The 20,666-nt window shown below is 45.6% G+C and overlaps 2 protein-coding genes and 1 non-coding gene across 5 annotated transcripts in view; 1 reads left to right on the top strand and 2 right to left on the bottom strand.

Annotated features, from left to right (window-relative positions):
- The window catches only part of ZCCHC4 (zinc finger CCHC-type containing 4), a 49,127-nt gene extending 34,756 nt beyond the window's left edge, over positions 1-14,371 (bottom strand). For 2 of the 3 annotated variants that reach the window (XM_044296545.1, XM_044296552.1), the window contains exons 1-6: positions 12,466-12,591; positions 11,601-11,719; positions 10,076-10,158; positions 9,726-10,001; positions 6,607-6,687; positions 4,550-4,622 (exon numbers count right to left, since the gene is read on the bottom strand). In XM_044296545.1, coding sequence (XP_044152480.1) covers positions 4,550-4,622; positions 6,607-6,687; positions 9,726-10,001; positions 10,076-10,158; positions 11,601-11,719; positions 12,466-12,556 — 723 coding nt within the window. In that variant the 5' untranslated portion in view covers positions 12,557-12,591. Of the gene's footprint in view, positions 1-4,549; positions 4,623-6,606; positions 6,688-9,725; positions 10,002-10,075; positions 10,159-11,600; positions 11,720-12,465; positions 12,592-14,232 lie in introns of those variants that run through there. The other variant, XM_044296561.1, reaches the window with a different exon arrangement.
- On the bottom strand, positions 13,888-13,961 carry TRNAI-AAU. The gene has a single exon. It is a non-coding gene; the product is annotated as a tRNA-Ile (tRNA).
- Positions 14,241-20,666, top strand: part of SEPSECS (Sep (O-phosphoserine) tRNA:Sec (selenocysteine) tRNA synthase) — a 45,371-nt gene continuing 38,945 nt past the window's right edge. Inside the window, exons 1-2 of the mRNA XM_044296532.1 lie at positions 14,241-14,371; positions 14,861-15,015. Coding sequence (XP_044152467.1) covers positions 14,258-14,371; positions 14,861-15,015 — 269 coding nt within the window. The 5' untranslated portion in view covers positions 14,241-14,257. The remainder of the gene's footprint in view (positions 14,372-14,860; positions 15,016-20,666) is intronic.

The raw sequence follows: 20,666 nt of genomic DNA, 5'->3' as shown, positions 1-20,666 counted from the left end.
GTTGAGATTTGTGGATCGCTTCCATGATGCTCAAATAGTGAAGAGTAATCACCCCTTTTGTCGCCCCTCTAGAAGAGGTAAGATCTAATATAATATGCTTTCCAGCTAGGATTATTTCCTCCTGTTTCACCTGCGCCTGAACAGCATGTCTAACTTGTAGATAAACGTAGAAGAGAGAGTTAGGTAACTCATATTCCTGCTGTAGTACTGCAAAACTCTTAAGGGATTTTTCTGTGTATAGCTTATGCATTCGGTCAAGACCATATTGTTCCCAGGCCCTAGCTGTCGAGACCTTATCCAATTCCTTATAGGCATAATTCGGCCATATCGGGGTAAAGTTCGTGTATCCACGAATTCCTGCAATATTCCTAGCTTTCCACCATACCTTATGAATAACACGCAGAAGGCTATATTGTCCTCCCATTTTATCAAAAGTACCATCCTCCAGAGCTGCCATTATACTTTTACCACCAATAAGGTGTTGCACAATCCTTCCTACTGTTTTAACATTATCACTCTAACCCCAACCTCTAATATGTTGTAATTGGGCCGCTAAATAATATGCCCAGGGATCAGGGACACCCAGCCCTCCCTGAGTCTTGGATCTACATAGAGTAGCAAGCGTTATGCGCGGGATCCCTTTCTTCCAAATAAGGTCGCGGAATATCGCATTAACAGTGTAGAAGATTTTAAGTGGTATCCAAGTCGGTGCATTATGAAGGATATATAAAAGTTGTGGCATGAGGATCATTTTTCAAAGATTAGTGCGACCTATTAAAGTCAAGGGTAATTTAGACCATACCTGAACCTTTTTCCTAAACTTATCTAGGAGTGGCAGTATATTAAGGTCAGCAAATCCGTTAATTCGTGCTGATATTTGAATGCCTAAGTATTTAAATGTGGATACCACCTGTAAACCTGCTGCATGGCAGGAGTCAATCACTAGATTCGGAGACAATGCCATAATCACCGACTTAGACCAATTAATGGATAGGCCTGAAAATTTCCCAAAGTCGTTAATGATTGACATAGCCGCAGGAAGGGATGAACGCCAGTCCTCCAGAAATAGTAATAGATCGTCGGCATATAGGGCGACCTTTTCAGTCAGTGCGCCATACACCATACCTTTCACCTCACTTGCCTTTCTCAGGGCAGCAGCTAACGGTTCCACCGCCACTGCAAACAGCAGTGGCGACAGAGGGCATCCCTGCCTAGTCCCCCTATATAATCTAAAGGAGGCCGACAATTTCCCATTAACCTGAATCCTGGCAGTAGGACAAGCATACAGTAGCTTAATCCATTGTATGAATCCTGCCCTGACCCCCATAACCTTAAGTACCAATATTAAGTACAGCCATTCCACACTGTCGAATGCTTTGGCCGCATCTAGAGATGCGACCACCGCATCCGAGGCGTGCACCTGGCCTGCCTGGATATTAAGGTATAATCTTCTAATATTCACCGCTGTCGACATATTGGGCATAAATCCAGGCTGATCAGTATGTATCAAAGAAGTGATTACTGAATTCAGGCGGTTGGCCAGAACTTTAGCCAAAATTTTAACATCCACCTGCAATAAAGAAATAGGACGGTAAGACTCTGCTTCTAGGACATCTTTTCCCGGTTTTGGGATCACCGCTATGATCGCCTCGTTCATAGTTGCAGGGAGTTTACCTAAATGCTGGGCTTCTTTCAGCACCTCTTATAACTGCGGTAGTAACACAGACGAGAAAGCTCTATAAACCTCAACAGGTAGACCGTCACCCCCTGGCGATTTGTTATTAGACATATCTCCTACAGCTAATTCTAATTCCCTCAGGGAAATAGGAGCATCCAATACGGCTTGTTGTCAACGGTGAGAGTGGGAAGGCCCAGCGGGTGCAGGAAATTTTCTATCTCCGATCCAAGGGCAGTAGACTTAGATGTATACAGGAAGGATTAAAACTCGTACATGATCTGTGTTACCTGGTCAGGTGAGGTATGTACCGCCCCACTAGAAACTCGCAGCGCTGCTATAAAGTTAGTTTGATGCTGAGCTTTGGTCAGTAGGGCAAGTAATCTCCCTGCTCTTTCCCCTTCCTCATAATATTTCTGTCGCTGAAAGAACCGTCTGTTTTGTGCATTCAGTAATAGCCTTCCGTTTAACTTTTGCTGAGCCTCTTTCCAGTGGCATTCGTGTTCTGCAGAGGGGGACATCACGTAGTTAGTCTCAGCATTTTTGACCCTTAGAAGCAATTCCTGTACTTTAGCCCTACTTTCATTTTTCCTCCCATTAACTTTGGCTATCAATAGGCCCCTTAGAAAGGCCTTCATGGCGTCCCATACTACCAATTGGAAGGAAGTATGTGTGTTAAATTGGAAGAACTCAGCCAACTCCTCCTTAACATGAGATGTATCAGCCAGGACAGTTAACCAGTATGGGTTAAATTTCCAGCATCTTTCTCCCCGAATCAAAGGGGACAATAAACAAACTGTTAGAAGGATAGGAGAATGATCGGATAGTCGCCTAGGGAGATACATGATATCTCGGAGTAGTTGGCCCATTTCTTCATTACCAAGGATCATATCTATCCTAGATAATGATCTATAGGTACTCGAGTAACACGAATAAACTCTAGCTTCTGGGTTTCTAAGTCTCCAAAAGTCAAGCAAGGAAGCTTCCTGTAATAGCCGCCCAAAGGGGGTCACTTCCCTATTAACCGTTAGTGTGGAATCAGTGAATTTATCTAGTGCAGGGTTAATCATATTATTAAAATCTCCCAATAAGACCACAGGAATGCTTGGGAGATCTATAATAAGTGATATCAACTTTTTAAGGACTATCGGTGAATAGGGTGGGGGTATATACACACCAATAATAATACATTCGGTGTTGTATAATTTACCATGCAAAAATATAAAGCGCCCTTCCGCATCCACACGCTTTGTCTTGCATTCAAATGGGATGGCCCTGTGCATAAGAATGCTCACACCCCTGGCATACGTAGAATATGTGGCATGAAAGCATTGCCCGGCCCACTGAGGGGTAAGCAGACGAGTTTGGTCTGATGTTAAATGAGTTTCCTGGAGGCAACATATTAATGGCTGGTATTGCTTCAGGCTATCCATGACCGCCCTTCTTTTAATCGCGTCCTTAATACCCCTAACATTCCAACTTAGGAATTTACCGTCTTGGCTATGTTAAAGATAATACAAACGGATCCGTTCTGAACGGATGTAGACGGTTGTACTATCTGAACAGATCAGTCCATGACGGATCCGCACAAAACGCGAGTGTGAAAGTAGCCTAGATGTCTTTTTGTAAACTCAAGGTGGCCTTTCCTGGGTCTTTATGAGAAGAGGCTTCTTTCTGGCCATAAAGCCCAGATTGGTGGAAAGTTGCAGTGATGGTTGACCTTATGGAAGTTTCTCGCATCTACACTATTGGGTTCTTGGTCACCCCTCTTACCAAGGCTCTCCTCCCCCGACTTCTTATTTTGGTGGGCTGGCCAGTTCTAAGAAGAGTCCTGGTTGTTCCAAACGTTTTCCATGTAAGAATTATGGAGGCCCCTGTGCTCTTGGGAACTTTCAGTGCAGCACAAAGTTTTGGCACCCTTCTACACATCTGTCCCCCTACAAAATCCTGTCTCTGAGCTCTACAGGCAGTTCTTTCCTCCGCATGGTTTGGTTTTTGCTCCGATATGCATTGTTAGCTGTGAGACTTTATATGGACAGATCTGCGTTTTTCCAAATCATGTCCAGTCAACTGAATTTACCACAGATGGACTCCAATCAAGGTGTAGAAACATCTCAAACATGATCAAAAGAAATGGGAGGGCCCAGAGCTAAATTTAAAGTGTCACTGAATACTTACCGTATGTCCATGCAGAATTTAAGTTTTTCCTTTTCAATAAATTAGCAAAAATGTATAAAATCCTGTTTTCACTTTCTCTTTTTGGGATATTGAGTGCAGATTTATGGGGAAAACTTGCATTTTTTTTTCCAGCACAAGAACACAACATAACCAAATGTGAAAGGATCTGAAGACGTTCTGAATGCCCTGTATACTTAAAAAAAATCTCTGGCGCAATATCTGTTTCTACCACTAGGGGGCAATTTCTAGAAGGCTACTTGCTATTCAGGTCACTGGGAGATATATACCGCTGTATACAGATTCCCAACTGGGAACCAGTGCTCTGCGCAAAAGAAAAGGGTCTGTATAGCCTTTCAAGTCACAAGGAGACTGGGAACATGGCCAAACTAGCACGCTGCTGGCTTTTTTATACCCACTGGTATATGCCATCTCCAGTATACTATATGTAGCCGCGGGTACCACGGGTAGTTAAACTAAATGCCTTTCCTGACCTGCAAAATAAATTTTCATCTGCACCGCTTTACTGCCTTGGCCAATACATACTATATGTGACCTCTTCTGTCTAGGTTTGTGGTAAGCCTCCATGCCAACGGGAGCAATGTGTAAGGTGCTGGTCGGGGATGCAAACTGACAAATTGATGAAAAGAAAATGGTCATTAATATTGGAGATCGATGAGCAACGTGCAGAATATTTACCTCTCCACCAAAAAAATGATGATTGAACATGTTATAATGACAAAATTCATCCGTGCCATAGAACTGGGAATACCTGGAATAAGAGAAAAGAAATCTAAACTGCCAGAAATGTGTCAAACAGATTAAACAGCAATGTAATCACCACGTATCTACAGTAGATGGGCAGCTATGAAAATGTATTAAATAATGTATCTAAATCCAAAGATTAATGACTTCCATGGGGTGGTGCACCACCAAGTGTGGCTTTCAAATAACATCTGTCCTCCATGTGAGAAAAAAGAGCAACGATGGCCATCATGCCCAAAATGAACCAATATGTAGGTAATGGGGGGAGGGTACGTCTGCCTTCCGTCTGCTAGAAAATGCAGGGTGGCCGGTCCTGCTCCTGCATCACAGACACCATCCATAGACATTAATGCAGTCAACCTAATGTGTATGGGGCCTCCTGACTGTTTCCGACACTTTGGGAGATATAAAGATTGGGCATGTTAAATTTTTACCATGCCCGATCCAGATAACTCACTCAGTTGGGCCGAGTGTGCATGTCTATCAGGAAGGTCAGAAGAGATGTCATCTGAACAGCTATGGGTACTTTCACACTTTCGGGCAGAGAATTCCATCAAACCGTATGCAAACTGATGGCATTTGTCAGACGGATCAGGATTCGTATGACAAATGCATTGAGATACCGGATCCGTCTCTCTGGTGTCATCCAAAAAAACGGATCCGGCATTTATTTTTTTTCACATTTTTTGCGCAGACCGCAATGCCAGATCCGTTTTGCCGGAACACTCGGGGCTGGATTGCAGCAAGTGTTCCGGAATTTTGGACGGAGATAAAACCGCAGCATTCGGCGGTATTGTCTCCGTCCTGAAAAAGTAAAAAGACTGAACTGAAGACATCCTGAATAGAGATGAGCGAACTTCTGTTTTAAGTTCGGCGTCTAAAGTTCGGGTTTGGATTAGCGGAGAATCCCGATCTGGAACCGGATATGGATTCCGACTTCCGTTGTGGTCCGTGGTAGCGGAATCAATAATCGGCCATTATTGATTCCGCTACCACGGACCACAACGGAAGTCGGAATCCATATCCGGTTCCAGATCGGGATTCTCCGCTAATCCAAACCCGAACTTTAGACGCCGAACTTAAAACAGAAGTTCGCTCATCTCTAATCCTGAAGCATCCTGAACGGATAGCTCTCCATTCAGAATGCATTAGGATAAGGTCGTTTACAGGTCGTTTTTTGCGTTCCATATACAGTCCGTATATGGAACCATTCATTTCAATGGTTCCGCAAAAAAAACAAAAGACGGAATGTACTCTGTATGCATTCCGTTTCCATATTTCCGTTCCGTTGAAAGATAGAACATGTCCTATTATTGCCCGCAAATCATGTTCCGTGGCACTATTCAAGTCAACGGGTCCGCAAAAAAACGGAACACATACGGAAATGCATCTGTATGTCTTCCATATCCGTTCCATTTTTGCAGAATCATCTATTGAAAATGTTATGCCCAGCCCAATTTGTTCTATGTTATTACTGTATACTGTATATGCCATACGGATAAACGGAACATAAACAGAAACAAAAAACGGATCCGTGAAAAACAGACCGCAAAACACTGAAAAACACTGTGAAAGAGGCCTAAAACTGATCAGTTCTTTTCCGGTATTGAGCCCCTAGGACGGAACTCAATGCCTTCATCTTCCATGCTAGGCTATTAAAGGGGTTCTCTAGGATTTTAATATTGGTGACCTATCCTCAGGTAGGTCATCAATATCAGAGCGGCGGGGGTCCGACACCACAGCCAATGAGCGCACCTTCCCTTCATACAGCTGATCGGCAGAGGTGCCAGGATCTGATATTGATTACCTATCCTGAGGATAGGTCATCAATCTTAAAAGCCTGGAGAACCCCTTTAAGACATCCCATTGAAGGGGCTGCTGGAAGGTCTCAGCTCAGCCCCATGTGTGCATTTGCATAATAAATGTAGGTGGCATTACCTGTAATGACAGCCTCGCGTATTCGTGAACGGTACATGGGCGTTCTCCCTTACCTGAAGTCAATGTCTAACAGGAGACTCTTCACTTTTGGTTTTGAGTTTTCAGGTGACTTTGATTTTATCCACTCGTGTAATCTGAAAAATAAAATGCAGCAGACAGGTCAGCAGGACATGACTGAAACCTGACACATTACTTCCTTACCAGGGCAGTGCCCGTGATACTGCTGCTCAGATAGTTGTCACACCCTCACATGGGTGACCTGTATGGCATAGACTTAGAATCTTCTCCAAAGTTGAATTTACGCCTTCAGATTAGGAGTCCAGAAAATCACGGTACCCTAAAAATTTTTGGGTTTCAATGCCGAGAAAAAGTATTGCGATACTCTATACTATTCGGGGGGGGAACACCACAAAAAAAATACCCACATATTAACCCTATATTCATTTTGGTTTATTACTTATAAACCTGACTTTTAGTTTTGGCCCACAGAGCTGTAGGAGGGCTTGTTTTTTGCAAAACAAACCGCAATTTTTATTGGTAGCATTTTTGGGGTACATACAACTATTTGATCACTGTTTTTCAACTGTTTTGGGGGGGACAAGGTGACTAAAAATGGTGAACTGTGTGTTTTTATTTATTACGGCATACCCCGTGCAGGAACATTTTTTAATCGTTTAGTAGTTCAGACATTTTCGGACACGTTGATACCTGATATGTTTATTTTTTTTATTGTTTATATATTTTAAATATGAAAATTGGGAAAGGATGGCGATTTTAACTTTTAATATTTTTGTGCTTTTTTTTAAAAAATCTTTTCAATCCTTGTCCCATTCACCCTAATAGAGATGTACAGTGGGATGCGAAAGTTTGGGCAACTTTGTTAATCGTCATGATTTTCCTGTATAAATCGTTGGTTGTTACGATAAAAAATGGATATTTGAGAAGTGAAATGAAGTTTATTGGATTTACAGAAAGTGTGCTATAATTGTTTAAACAAAATTAGGCAGGTGCATACATTTGGGCACTGTTATCATTTTATTGATTCCAAAACCTTTAGAACTAATTATTGGAACTCAAATTGGCCTGGTAAGCTCAGTGACCCCTGACCTACATACACAGGTGAGTCCAATTATGAGAAAGTGTATTTAAGGGGGTCAATTGTAAGTTTCCCTCCTCTTTTAATTTTCTCTGAAGAGTAGCAACATGGGGGTCTCAAAACACACTCTCAAATGACCTGAAGACAAAGATTGTTCACCATCATGGTGTAGGGGAAGGATACAGAAAGCTGTCTCAGAGATTTCAGCTGTCTGTTTCCACGGTTAGGAACATATTGAGGAAATGGAAGACCACAGGCTCAGTTCAAGTTAACGTTCGAAGTGGCAGACCAAGAAAAATCTCGGATAGACAGAAGCGACGAATGGTGAGAACAGTCAGAGTCAACCCACAGACCAGCACCAAAGACCTACAACATCATCTTGCTGCAGATGGAGTCACTGTGCATCGTTCAACCATTCGGCGCACTTTACACAAGGAGATGCTATATGCGAGAGTGATGCAGAGGAAGCCTTTTCTCCACCCACAGCACAAAAAGTGCCGCTTGAGGTGGGCTAAAGCACATTTGGACAAGCCAGCTTCATTTTGGAATAAGGTGCTGTGGACTGATGAAACTAAAATTGAGTTATTTGGCCATAACAAGGGGCATTATGCATGGAGGAAAAAGAACACAGCATTCCAAGAAAAACTCCTGCTACCTACAGTAAAATATGGTGGTGGTTCCATCATGCTGTGGGGCTGTGTGGCCAGTGCAGGGACTGGGAATCTTGTCAAAGTTGAGGGACGCATGGATTCCACTCAGTATCAGCAGATTCTGGAGACCAATGTCCAGGAATCAGTGACAAAGCTGAAGCTGAGCCGAGGCTGGATCTTTCAACAAGACAACGACCCTAAACACTGCTCAATCCACTAAGGCATTTATGCAGAGGAACAAGTACAACGTTCTGGAATGGCCATCTCAGTCCCCAGACCTGAATATAATTGAAAATCTGTGGTGTGACTTAAAGAGAGCTGTCCATGCTCGGAAGCCATCAAACCTGAATGAACTAAAGATGTTTTGTAAAGAGGAATGGTCCAATATACCTTCAACCAGAATCCAGACTCTCATTGGAACCGACAGGAAGCGTTTAGAGGCCGTAATTTCTGCAAAAGGAGAATCTACTAAATATTGATTTAATTTATTTTTTTGTGGTGCCCAAATGTATGCACCTGCCTAATTTTGTTTCAACAATTATAGCACACTTTCTGTAAATCCAATAAACTTCATTTCACTTCTCAGATATCACTGTGTGTGTCTCCTATATGATATACTTAACTGACATTTTTTATCCTAACAACCAACGATATATACAGGAAAATCATGACGATTATTATACAAGGTTGCCCAAACTTTCGCATCCCACTGTATTAGGGTGAATAGGATTTTTGACACACTCCCTGCCGAGCTCTGCCTTGTGCACAGCTTAGCAGGAAGCCTACCATGGCAGGCCTGGGAACCTTTAGCAGTGCCCAGGCTGTCATAGCAACCAACTGGAGGCCCACAATTTCACTGCGTAGGCTCTAACCTCATAGGTGCTACAATCTCTGAGGGGTTAATTTACCGGTTTCGTCGTGATTGCCATTCCCCGTCATCGTGGCCAGATGCCTTCTGTATTATACAGCCAGCACCCGCCGCGTATGTTGCTGGCTCCATATGCGGCGTTGTATAATATCGTGCATGTACGGCAACGATATCAGTTGTTCTTCGGGTGATTTAGAACTGAACCTCGTGTTGATCAGCTGATTGCTCGTCCCGCATCCCTTGAAAAAATGGTCGTCTGGATGCTGCATCTCCTTTAAATCTTAATCAGTCATGCCAAGGTTACAAGCCTATATCAGCTCCTGCTCTATACATGGCCATACTCAACAGTTAGAATTCTGGAAAAGCTGGGTGAAAACCCGAGTGGGAAATAAGGGCCATGTTGGTTGTCAGCATGCTTTCACAGAAGCATATACACCGAAGAGCAGCTAAATAACTTTTTTACACTTTACCATACATTGGTAGATTATCTGGTAGGTTTTTTTTTTGAGGTGGTAAAGCCGATTGTAAGTTGGAACGTCCTTCAATCATCTGACATACCTGGGAGTGCCCACACACAGTACCCGGGTATTGCCCAGGCTGGTAATGGTGTCCAGGAGAAATGTGCAGCTTCTATCTGAGAACAGGTACTGGGCATTACTTCTCTTGTTCTCCAGCGGACGCAGCAGCTGACTGGGGGTCTTCAGATGAGATATGGCGACATCACCAAGAACACGGTGCCCCGAGTGCTCCTGCCAATCACCCTCCAGCAAAAGCTGCTGACAGTCTCGGCAAAACTTCCTTTTGGCTAATGGCAGTACAATGAATTCTTGGAACCTGTTGTAGAGACATATAATCACTTCAAGCACGTTCATGAAGATGTTTCCAATCGGCCATTACTTATTAGGTACCTGGTCATGTACTGCTGATGGGTCATAGGGGGCTGGCAGCTGCGATTATACTCCTCTCTTGCTAGAAGTCTGGCTTGTGAGATCTGCCCAAACATACAAAGATTATATATATGAAGTTGTTAAAGCTACGCCATCGATGCCTTAGTTATCCCCTTATAGGAGATAATTAGAGAGGAGCGAATTTCATATTTTGAAATTCGTTCACGCTTCGTTTACTGGTAAAAGGTGAATTGCATTATGGATTCAGTTACCACGGATCATAACGCTATTCTATGTCGAGATGCCTTTAGAGGGGTTCCGTTATTAATTTAGTCATAATAGAAATCTATGGGCTGCATAACGGATCCGTCCCGTTTCCGTTATGCTGGAGTCCTCTGCTTTCACCATTCAGGAGATAGCAGCATCTAAAGCAGTCACCCCCCCCCCCCCCCCCCTCCAGTTAGCTACTTTTCCCACTGCTGGAGCTGGACTCGGGCAAAACAGTTAGGTGGTTAAAGGGGTTGTCTCACTTCAGCAAGTGGCATTTATCATGTAGAGAACGTTAATATAAGCCACTTACTAATGTATTGCGATTGTCCATGTTGCTTCCTTTACTGGCTGGATTCATTTTTCCATCACTCATTATACACTACTCGTTTCCATGGTTACGACCACCCTGCAATCCATCAGCATATGCAAAAAAAATATAAAAAAAGCACCAGCCTATGTGCTCCCATGGTCCCGGTCACCAGAGAGGCGGGCATTTTTTTTCCTATAGTTTGCAAGCACGACCACCACTGATGAATTGCAGGGTGGTCATTACTCATGGAAACGAGCAGTGTATAATGTGATGGAAAAATTGATCCAGCCAGCAAAGGAGGCAATATGGACAATCACAATACATTAGTAAGTGCCGTGTATTAACTTTCTCTACATGACAAATGCTATTTACTGAAATTAGACAACCCCTTTAATTACATATATAAACTGTGACACATATCATATGATAAGTGGCCTCACAGCAGAAATATATATATTTTTATCTTCACCTACTGTGTCCTTCTCCCATACCATGTAGATTGTAAGCCTCACGGGCAGGACCCTCTCTCCTTCTGTACCAGTTTGTAACTCCTCTTGTTTATGATCAGTGAAATTGTCTGTATTATGTATGTGCACCCCGTATCATATGTACAGCGCCATGAAATGAATGACGCTTTAATAATAAATAAATTTTAAAAAAAACACACACACACACATTATATATATATATATATATATATATATATATATATATATATATATACACACACATACATACATACATACATACACACACATACATAGAGGGAGATTTATTAAACTGGACTAAAGTAGAACTAACTCAGTTGCCCATAGCGACTAATCAGATTCCACCTTTCATTTTCCAAAGGAGCTGTCCAAAATGAAAGGTGGAATCTGATTGGTTGCTATGGGCAACTGAGCCAGTTCTACTTTACACCGGTTTGATTAATCTCCCGCATTATTTCTCTGAACAAGTGACACTTACCTTTTCATCCGCCCACTGGAAGAAACGACAATCCTTCCTGTCACGACAGGCGGAGCAGGCATAGAATCTTCTCCCCTGCTCCTTTCCTCGAGACACCTTTACAAACAATAGTGCGGGGCCTGAGGGAAGAAACAGTTATATTATAGTGACCCCCTCCCAGTCAGAGATTGTACTGGTACCATAACACAAGAAGCCAGGCGATAAATAACACCACAGAGGATACGGAGAGAAAACGTAGAGCCATGGTAAGTGATGGCGTCAGCCCCTGCGGACAGCACAGCGCCACCGATGACCCAGGAAGTCTACTGCTCTCTGTTGTCAGCCCTTTCCAAACAGCGGAGCATTACAGGCGCGAGGTCCGGACCTGCTGCCGCTACGTCTCCAGCCATGGACGCCTCCTAATATGATTACTAGGGATGAGCGAGTCGACTTCGGATGAAACATCCGAAGTTGATTCGCATAAAACTTCCTTCTAATACTGTACAGAGCGGGAGCTGCTCCCGCGAGACTTCGCGCAATAACTTCATTAATTATTGTACTGTAACTCGGGTTCGGTTCCAAGTGGTACTGAGTTCGGGAAATGGCTTTTTACAGTACAAATTAATTGATGAAGTTATTGCGGCTCATCGGAGCCAATACATTCTAATACTGTACAGAGCTCCTGCTCCGAACAGTATTAGAAAGAAGTTTTATGCGAATCGACTTCGGATGTTTCATCTGAAGTCGATTCGCTCGTCCTTAATTATTACCTCTACGTTTTTTTATTAGACAATGCCCTTTTGGATTATCTTGCATTACATCAGAGCACCCTTCCCCCGTACACAGGTGACTATATGGCGACACTGCAGATGATCTCGCCTCTTACCATGTGGGCAGCAGGGGGGGTGTCCTCTGCTCTGGTCACCCAGCAGCACTTGGATGCCCTCAGACTGCAGCTCTTCCCCTGCCTCCTCCATGCTGCCAGCAGCGTGTGATGACGTCACTGGGCCTGGTCATGTGACTGATCCTGGGCGGTGCCAGCCCTGCATCATGTGACTAGTCAGTACTGGGAGGCTGAAGGCATGGAAGGGCTGCGCTGACAGATGTTCACACTCAGCAGAGCAGTTTGGAAGTTAATGGGTTAAAAATGTAGTCCTTCTGAGGGCTGTGAATGTCCCACTAGTCTGAAATCCATGCGCTTGCTGCCATAGCAGCCCCCCCATTCAGATGATCAGAGCTGAGTTTCAGCAGCAGAATAAATCTGCCACATGTGAATCTAACCTTAAAGGGGTTGTGCAGCTCAGACATTGATAGCATACCATCTCCGGAAGGGGTCCCTGAAGTGAAGGAGAGCGCATGGGAGTGCCAACAATAGCGGAGCAGGCGCACTTGGCTATTTTCGGAAATCCCATAGAAATAAATGGAAAACACGGAGCGCAGGTTCGGCCACGGCTCTATTCACTTCTATGGGCCTGCTGGAGAAAGCCGAGCCAGTGCTTAGCTATCGTCAACAGTCCCACAATGGAAGGCGGCCATGCCTGTGCGGATGCTCTCTTTGGCGGTCCTGTTCACCGCCAATGTCTATGAGACAACCCCTTTAACGAGGGCCCAGTACCTGACCGCAGAGCAGGCATGTCCTTAAAGGGGTTGTCTGGATTCAGAGCTGAACCCGGACATCCCTCCATTTTCACCCAGGCAGCCCCCCTGACTTGAGCGTCCGAGCAGTTCATGCTCCGATGCTCTCCTTTGCCCTGCTCTAAATCACACAGGGCGAAGGCATTTTTAAGAGTTCCAGTGACGTACCGGGCTCTCCATGGGGCTGCCAGGAAGCTAGGTGACGTTACCGGCACTGATGGGCGGGCTTTAGCGCTGCCCTAGCCCGTAAAACGGCTAGGGCAGCGCTAAATCACGTCCATTAGAGCCGGTGACGTCACCGAACACACTGCCGGGCGGAAGCTTCTGCCCGGCAGTGTGTTATTGTAAACAAAAGAGCCCGTACTCAGGGCAAGGTAGCGCATTGGAGCGTGAGATGCCCCGATGCTAGCCTCAGGGGGGCTGCCTGGGTGAAAATATGGGTATGTCCAGAACCCCTTTAAACATGGTTTATGTACATCTGGAAAAAAAAAACTTTAAAAAAATTACATTGGTATCTTGCTGGTTAGCTCAGTTTTTCAAGCAAGCAATGAAAATAATTGAAAATCAGGAGTAACCAAACTTGATATTTCCTGAAGACCTCAATGACATTATAGGATTTATACCAAAGCAGAAAACAGAGCCATAAATTTACCAAAGAGAAAAAAAAAACTAATGGCCCGTACGGGGATCGAACCCGCGACCTTGGCGTTATTAGCACCACGCTCTAACCAACTGAGCTAACCGGCCGTGATGACGAGTAGCTTTCTGCACAGTCTCAAAACAGATATCAGACACGTGGCTCCATCGCACATTTCTCCTCCCTATTGTAGGTGTGGTCTAAACATAGTGCTGAGTAATCTACGGCTTGACTTTTGCCAGAGAATGACACTAGTAGTTGCCACCTGATTGGTTGAGGACGTTTGCTCTCCTGTGTTCTCTTTTCATTGGCCAGTTTTACCAGTGTGGGCGGGACTTGGTCGCGGCCGAGTCACGCTGGGACACAGAGTGATGACACTACCTGTTCATGTAGACTGCTGGGCGCCATGAACGCAGAAAGTCTCCAGGCAGGAGAGCAGCTCGTGTCTGCGGCCTACATTCGGCAAGGCAGGGAGGCGCGACGCGGCCATGAGCAGCTGATAAGACTGCTGCTGGAGAAGGTAAGAGCGGGCCTGAACCGCGGCGTCACGTGACTGCCGGCCGCAAGGGATCTTGGGATTTGTAGTTCTAGAGGTGACAAATGCCCCTGCAAAAATACATGGGCGCTCAGTAGCTATCCATAAACGCACATGAATAGAAGACTGTTCACACAGTGCAGTCAGTAGAGGATGCGTCTTTCAGCGCAGTGGTTACATGGTGGCCCTGTGTGTGTACTGTCCATACACAGGGCATGTGGTGGAGCATGGCACTATTCCATAGTATGGTAGTGTGTAAAATTAGTACAGTGGAGCCCCATGTCCTATAATGGGACCCCACTGATCATGAGAACAGGCATCCATGTGATCAGTGGGGTGCGGTAGTTACACCTCTCCTGTGATCAGTTATGTCCGGTGCCCCCCATATACATTGGAGGTCCGGTATGTTACAGACCATAGGCCTTGGGTACCATATGATGGATCTGTCTGCATGACCTCTTTTATGTTTTTCAGGGAAAATGTCCGCAGGATGCTTGGGACGAGAGCACGATCGAGCTCTTCCTGCAGGAGCTGGCCGTGATGGACAGTAATAATTTTCTTGGGAATTGTGGCGTGGGAGAGCGAGAAGGAAGAGTGGCATGTGGCCTGGTAGCTCGGCGCCATTATCGGTATTCTTCTTTTCTAATAATATGTAAAGGGGACGGGACGCAGATACACCGCTGTTGCAGGGGCTCAGCCATGACTGATGTAAAAAATGAAAATCAGACATCATATAGTACATGACAGTCTCTTTCTAAGGCTACTTTCACACTTGCGGCAGTGTGATCCGGCAAACAGTACCTTCGTTGAAACTGCCTGCGCCGATCTGCCGCTGTTTTTCTCTCTCTCTTTCTCTTTCTCTTTCTCTTTCTCTTTCTCTTTCTCTTTCTCTTTCTCTTTCTCTTTCTCTTTTTCTCTCTCTCTCTCTCTCCGCGCCTCAGCTCAGGGGATGCGTCCTTTCTGCTGCAGCTCTCTCCATATCACAGCTCAGGGGTGTGTCCTTCCTGCTGCAGCTCTCTCCCTGTAGCTGCCACAGCTTCTAACACAGGGTTTCTCAACTCCGGTCCTCAGGACCCACCTACCGGTCAGGATTTGTGAATATCCGACAGAATGAACACCTGTGGTAAGTCCTGATGCATTGACACCTGCTCAATACTAAGGAAACCCAGAAAACGTGACCGGTAGGCAGTTGAAGATTTAGAGGGGTTGTCCGCTTTTTTTCTATTGATAACCTTTCCTCAGTGTAGGTCATTAGTATCAGATCGGGGGGGTCGGACTCCCAGCACCCCTACCAGTCAGCTGTTTTTAGAGACAGCAGTGTTCGCACAAGCGCTGCCTTCTCTTCATTGTTTACCTGCTCGTCTTCACAACCGCAGCAGTAAAAGGGTACTTTCACACTTGCAGCAGAGGATTCCGGCAATCCGGACGCAAACTAATGGCAAATGCATTGAAATACCGGATCCGTCTCTCCGGTGTCATCCGGAAAAACGGATCCGGTATTAATTTTTTTCTCGCATTTTTAAAGGTCTGCGCATGCACAGACCGGAAAGCCGGATCCGTTTTGCCGGAACACTTAATGCCGGCACTAATACACTTCAATGTAAATTAATGCCGCATCCGGCATCCCAGCAAGTATTCAGTATTTTTGGCTGGAGAGAAAACTGCAGCATGCTGTGGTATTTTCTCAGTCCGAAAAAACGGAAGAGGGACTGAACGGACGCATCCTGAACGGATTGCTCTCCATTCAGAATGCATTAGGATAAAACTGATCAGTTCTTTTCCGGTATTGAGCCCCTGTGACTAAACGCAATACCGGAAAAGAATAACGCTAGTGTGAAAGTACTCTAACAGTGTAATTACAAGGAAGCCGTTCTATTCACTTGCCTGGGACGGCTCTGTAGTGTTCACTTGACTAGGAAGGAGCTGTAATTACACTGCTGCAGTGGCGATGAGGGGCAGGTAAGCAATGAAGAGAAGGCAGCGCTTGTGCAAGCACTGCTTTCTCTTCAAACAGCTGACGTGAGCATAGGTCATCAATAGAAAAAAAGCAAACACACGACCCCTTTCATGGTATGGCACCGTATCTGGATGAAATCCACAGTGGCGCCAAATCATGCACATTGTACTGTGGATTTCAGTGTATAAATGCTGCAGGTTTCCAGCGGCGTCACAGTCTCCGTGGCGCAGGATGAAATCTGCATTGGATATCGGCGATATAGGTCGACATGCTGCAGACTGAGCCATGTGTGGATGAGGCTACTTTAACACCTGCGCTTTCCCTCTCCGATATTAATATCCTTCATAAGATGTCAATACCGGAGGAAAAAGCTTCAGTTTTGTCCCCATTCCTTGTCAATGGGGATTAAACTGAACGAAACGGAGTGCGCCAGAATGCGTTCCACTTGTTTGTGTCCCTATCGTGGTCCTCATCGCGGACAGAAAAACACTGCAAGCAGCGTTTTTCTTTCCGACATGGGATGCAGAGTAAGACGGATCCATCATGACCCACAATGCAAGTCAATGGGGACAGATCCGTTTTCTCAGAGACGGATCCGTCATGGCAATTTTAGAGATACTACAACCGAATCCGGGGGTCCGGCACCCACGCCGATTAGCTGGTTGAAGAGAAGGCCATGCTCTGTGTGAGCGCAGCCTTCCCTTCATTGTTAACCTGCTCGCCATCGACAGCGCAGCGGTGAGCAGTGTGATTACAAGCCGTCACATTCACTTCTTATACACTTGAATAGGAAGGAGCTGCTCCATAGAAGTGAATGCGAAGGCTTCTTATAATTCATATATCAGAGCACAGTCCTGGTGCAGAATCCACAGCGTTTACGCCAGTATCTAAGGCTAAATGCACACGATCAGGATTGCGTGCGGATTTCCAGCGCAGATTTGCCTGCGGAAAATCCGCACCGTACGTCATGTACATTTGTATTCTATGAGAATTTGAAATTCTCAGTGCATACGATGCAGATTTCTTTCCGCACTGTAGGTCAAAATCTGCGCGGATTTTAAATTCCGCAGCATGTCAATTTATTTTATTTTTCCTGTCCGGATTTTCTCCGTTCATTTTGTAAAATGCACATGCGGAAAATCCACATCAATTGATCAATGTTCTTCGCACATGAATCCTGAACGTGTGCATGTACCCTAAGGGTCCATTCACACGTCCGCATTCATTCCGCAATTTTGCGGAACAGGTGCGGACCCATTTATTTTTAATGGGGCCGGAATGTGCTTTGCGGATCTGCACTTCCGTTCCGCAAAAAAATAGAACATGTCCTATTCTTGTCCGCAATTGCGGACAAGAAAAGGCATTTTTTTTTATGAGCGTGCCGGCCATGTGCGGAACGCACATTGCTGGTGTCTGTGTTTTGAGGATCCGCAATTTGCAGATTCTCAAAACACATAAGGACGTGTGCATGTACCCTTAAGATGCAGATGATAACTTTACTGAACTAATGGCTCATGTGCGCGACCGTATGTATCTCGTGGTCTGCGTTTTTTGCGCCCAGGTATAGGAAATGTTATGTCTTTTTGCGGAAAAGACATACAGATCCGGAAAGCGCACAGATTATCCATGTGCTTTCCACGTCCTTATGTCCATTCCACAAAAAGCTAGAATATGTCTGCAAAATGCGGGCCATGGACCCCTTGAAGTCAGTAGGTCCGCAAAAAGAAATTTCAGACAGCACACGGACGGCATCCGTATTTTGCAGATCCACGTTTTGAGGACCACAAAATACATACAGTCGTCTGCATGAGGCCGTAGAAGGTTTATCCCAGTGCAGCTGCTGCTAGACGCCTCTGGTGCCACTTACCTCCGGTGGAAGCAAAAGGATCAAGAAAAAATCCATTCTGCCGGTGTCTTCTGAGATCAAGAGCATCTGCCAGACATTAGTCGTTAGACTTCATGCTCGCTCATGAAGAATGTTATGCCCGTTGTTTGGCAGTCAGTGCCCACATCTGTTTAGTGCCCGCAAGGATCAGGAGAGACTCTGGAGCGCTCTTTTCTGGTGACCGCCACGGTCTCTCACCAGTCTATAGCAGAGCCGCTGGTGCACATTGATGACCAGAGCTGTTATCATGGCATTTTCTCCAGGAAATGCTGCCCCCAACCCCAGAGACCAATTACAATGAATTGCCATCTTAACCATTGTTTAGGTTTCACATTCTGTGCCCATTGCCATGTGTTTACAGGGGTCGGGAAGCTCCAAATAATCCGATAGTTAGCAGTCGTTACCTGTAGCTACCACTAGGGGGTTCTTATTGAGTTACTGTTGATACTAAAAAGAAGCTCCCCCTAGTGGTGGCTGAGGGCCGGCAGAAATTAGTCTTTTGACTATTTCTATGCAAAAGCATTAAAGTTCTGTATCAGACAAACGGAGCTACGGCCGCTGTAAATATATATGGATAGAATACCATAGAATGTTAGACTTAAAGGGGTTCCTCTGGATAGATCATCAGCATCTGATCGGCGGGGGTCCGACACCCGGGACCCCTGCCTATCAGCTGTTTGAGAAGGCAGTAGCGCCGCGGCCTTCGCGCTGTTTACCGCAGGCCCAGTGACGTCACAACTAGGGATCGACCGATATTGATTTTTTAGGGCCGATACCGATAATTTGTGAACTTTCAGGCCGATAGCCGATAATTTATACCGATATTCTGGGAATTTTCATTTTTGAAAAAAAAATAAAAATTCCCACAAATCTGCTGAAAATTAATGTTTATTGTTAATGTGTATTTTTATTTTTTTTGTAAATCTTTCTTTTTCATTTATATTTAATATTTTGGTGTTTTTATTTTTATTACTTTTTTTTTTAACTAACTTTTAGCCCCCTTAGGGACTAGAACCCTTGTCCTATTCACCCTGATAGAGCTCTATCAGGGTGAATAGGAGCTCACACTGTCCCTGCTGCTGTGTGCTTTGTGCACACAGCAGCATGGAGCTTACCATGACAGCCAGGGCTTCAATAGCGTCCTGGCTGCCATGGTAACCGATCGGAGCCCCAGCATTACACTGCTGGGGCTCCGATCGGAGGAGCAGGGGAGAGGGAATCCTGTGGGGGGCGCACTGCGACTGGGGTGGGGGGGGGAGGGGGGGCGCACCACTGTTTAATACTGGGGGGGAGGGGGGGCGCACTGCGCCACCAATGCTTAATACTGGGGGGGCTTGGGGGGGAGGCGCACTGCGCCACCAATGCCTAATATTGGGGGGGGGGGGGAGGGGGGGCGCACTGCGCCACCAATGTCTGATACTGGGGGGCTTGGGGGGGCGCACTGCGCCACCAATGAAGCTTAATCTCACATTTATTCATATACAGGAGGCGGGAGCTGGCTGCAGGATCACATAGCCGGCTCCCGACCTCTATGAGCTGTAGCTGCGATCCGCGGCACCTGAGGAGTTAACTACCGCAGATCGCAGCTACAGCTCATAGAGGCCGGGAGCCGGCTATGTGATTCTGCAGCTCCCGCCTCCTGTATATGAATTAATGTAAGATTAAGCTTCATTGGTGGCGCAGTGGCCATAGCTCCTCCCCTCCTCTTGTCCCCTGTCCTCCCATTGGCTGGAGCGGCAGCAGCAGCACAGGGGGAGGAGACACTGCTCCTTCTCCCCTGTGCTGCTGCTGAGGGAACACGGAGAGCGCTGTCAGCAGCGCGATCTGTGTTCCCAGGACGTTATCGGAATATCGGCAAAATAAATGCCGATACCGATAACGTTCAAAATCCTGAATATCGGCCGATAATATCGGTAAATCCGATAATCGGTCGATCCCTAGTCACAACTAATATCAGTGGCCTGGGCGGGGCTAAGCTCTGTTCACTTGAATGGCGCTTAGCCGCACCCAGACCATTGATACAGGTCATGACGTCACTGGACCTGCGGTAAACAGCGAGAAGGCCGCGGCGCTACTGCCTTCTCAAACAGCTGATCGGCGGGGGTCAACAAATAGGTGGTGTAAAATTAGACCAATATGTCTCAAGCATGTCAATTTATTTTTCCTGACCAGATTTTCTTCATTCACTTAGTAAAATCTGCATTCAGAAAATCCGCACCAATTGATGCAGGTTGATAGCACAGATTTGCCTGCGGATTTTAGTGCGGATTGTCCGCACATGTATCCTGAACGTGTGCATTTACCCTGAAAGGGATATTCCGGTAGCTTCAAGTTATCCCTTATCCACTGATCGGCAGGGGTCCAACAGCTGTATCCCCCACCAATCCTGAGAACACAGGTTCCGCACCGCCATTCTGATGGAGTGGCAGGTCAAGCAT

This window comes from Bufo gargarizans, chromosome 1 (assembly GCF_014858855.1).
Source record: "Bufo gargarizans isolate SCDJY-AF-19 chromosome 1, ASM1485885v1, whole genome shotgun sequence".
NCBI classification, from domain to species: Eukaryota; Metazoa; Chordata; class Amphibia; order Anura; family Bufonidae; genus Bufo; species Bufo gargarizans.
The sequence above is the reverse complement of the archived record's forward strand: the minus strand, read 5'-3'. Positions and strand labels throughout refer to the sequence as shown.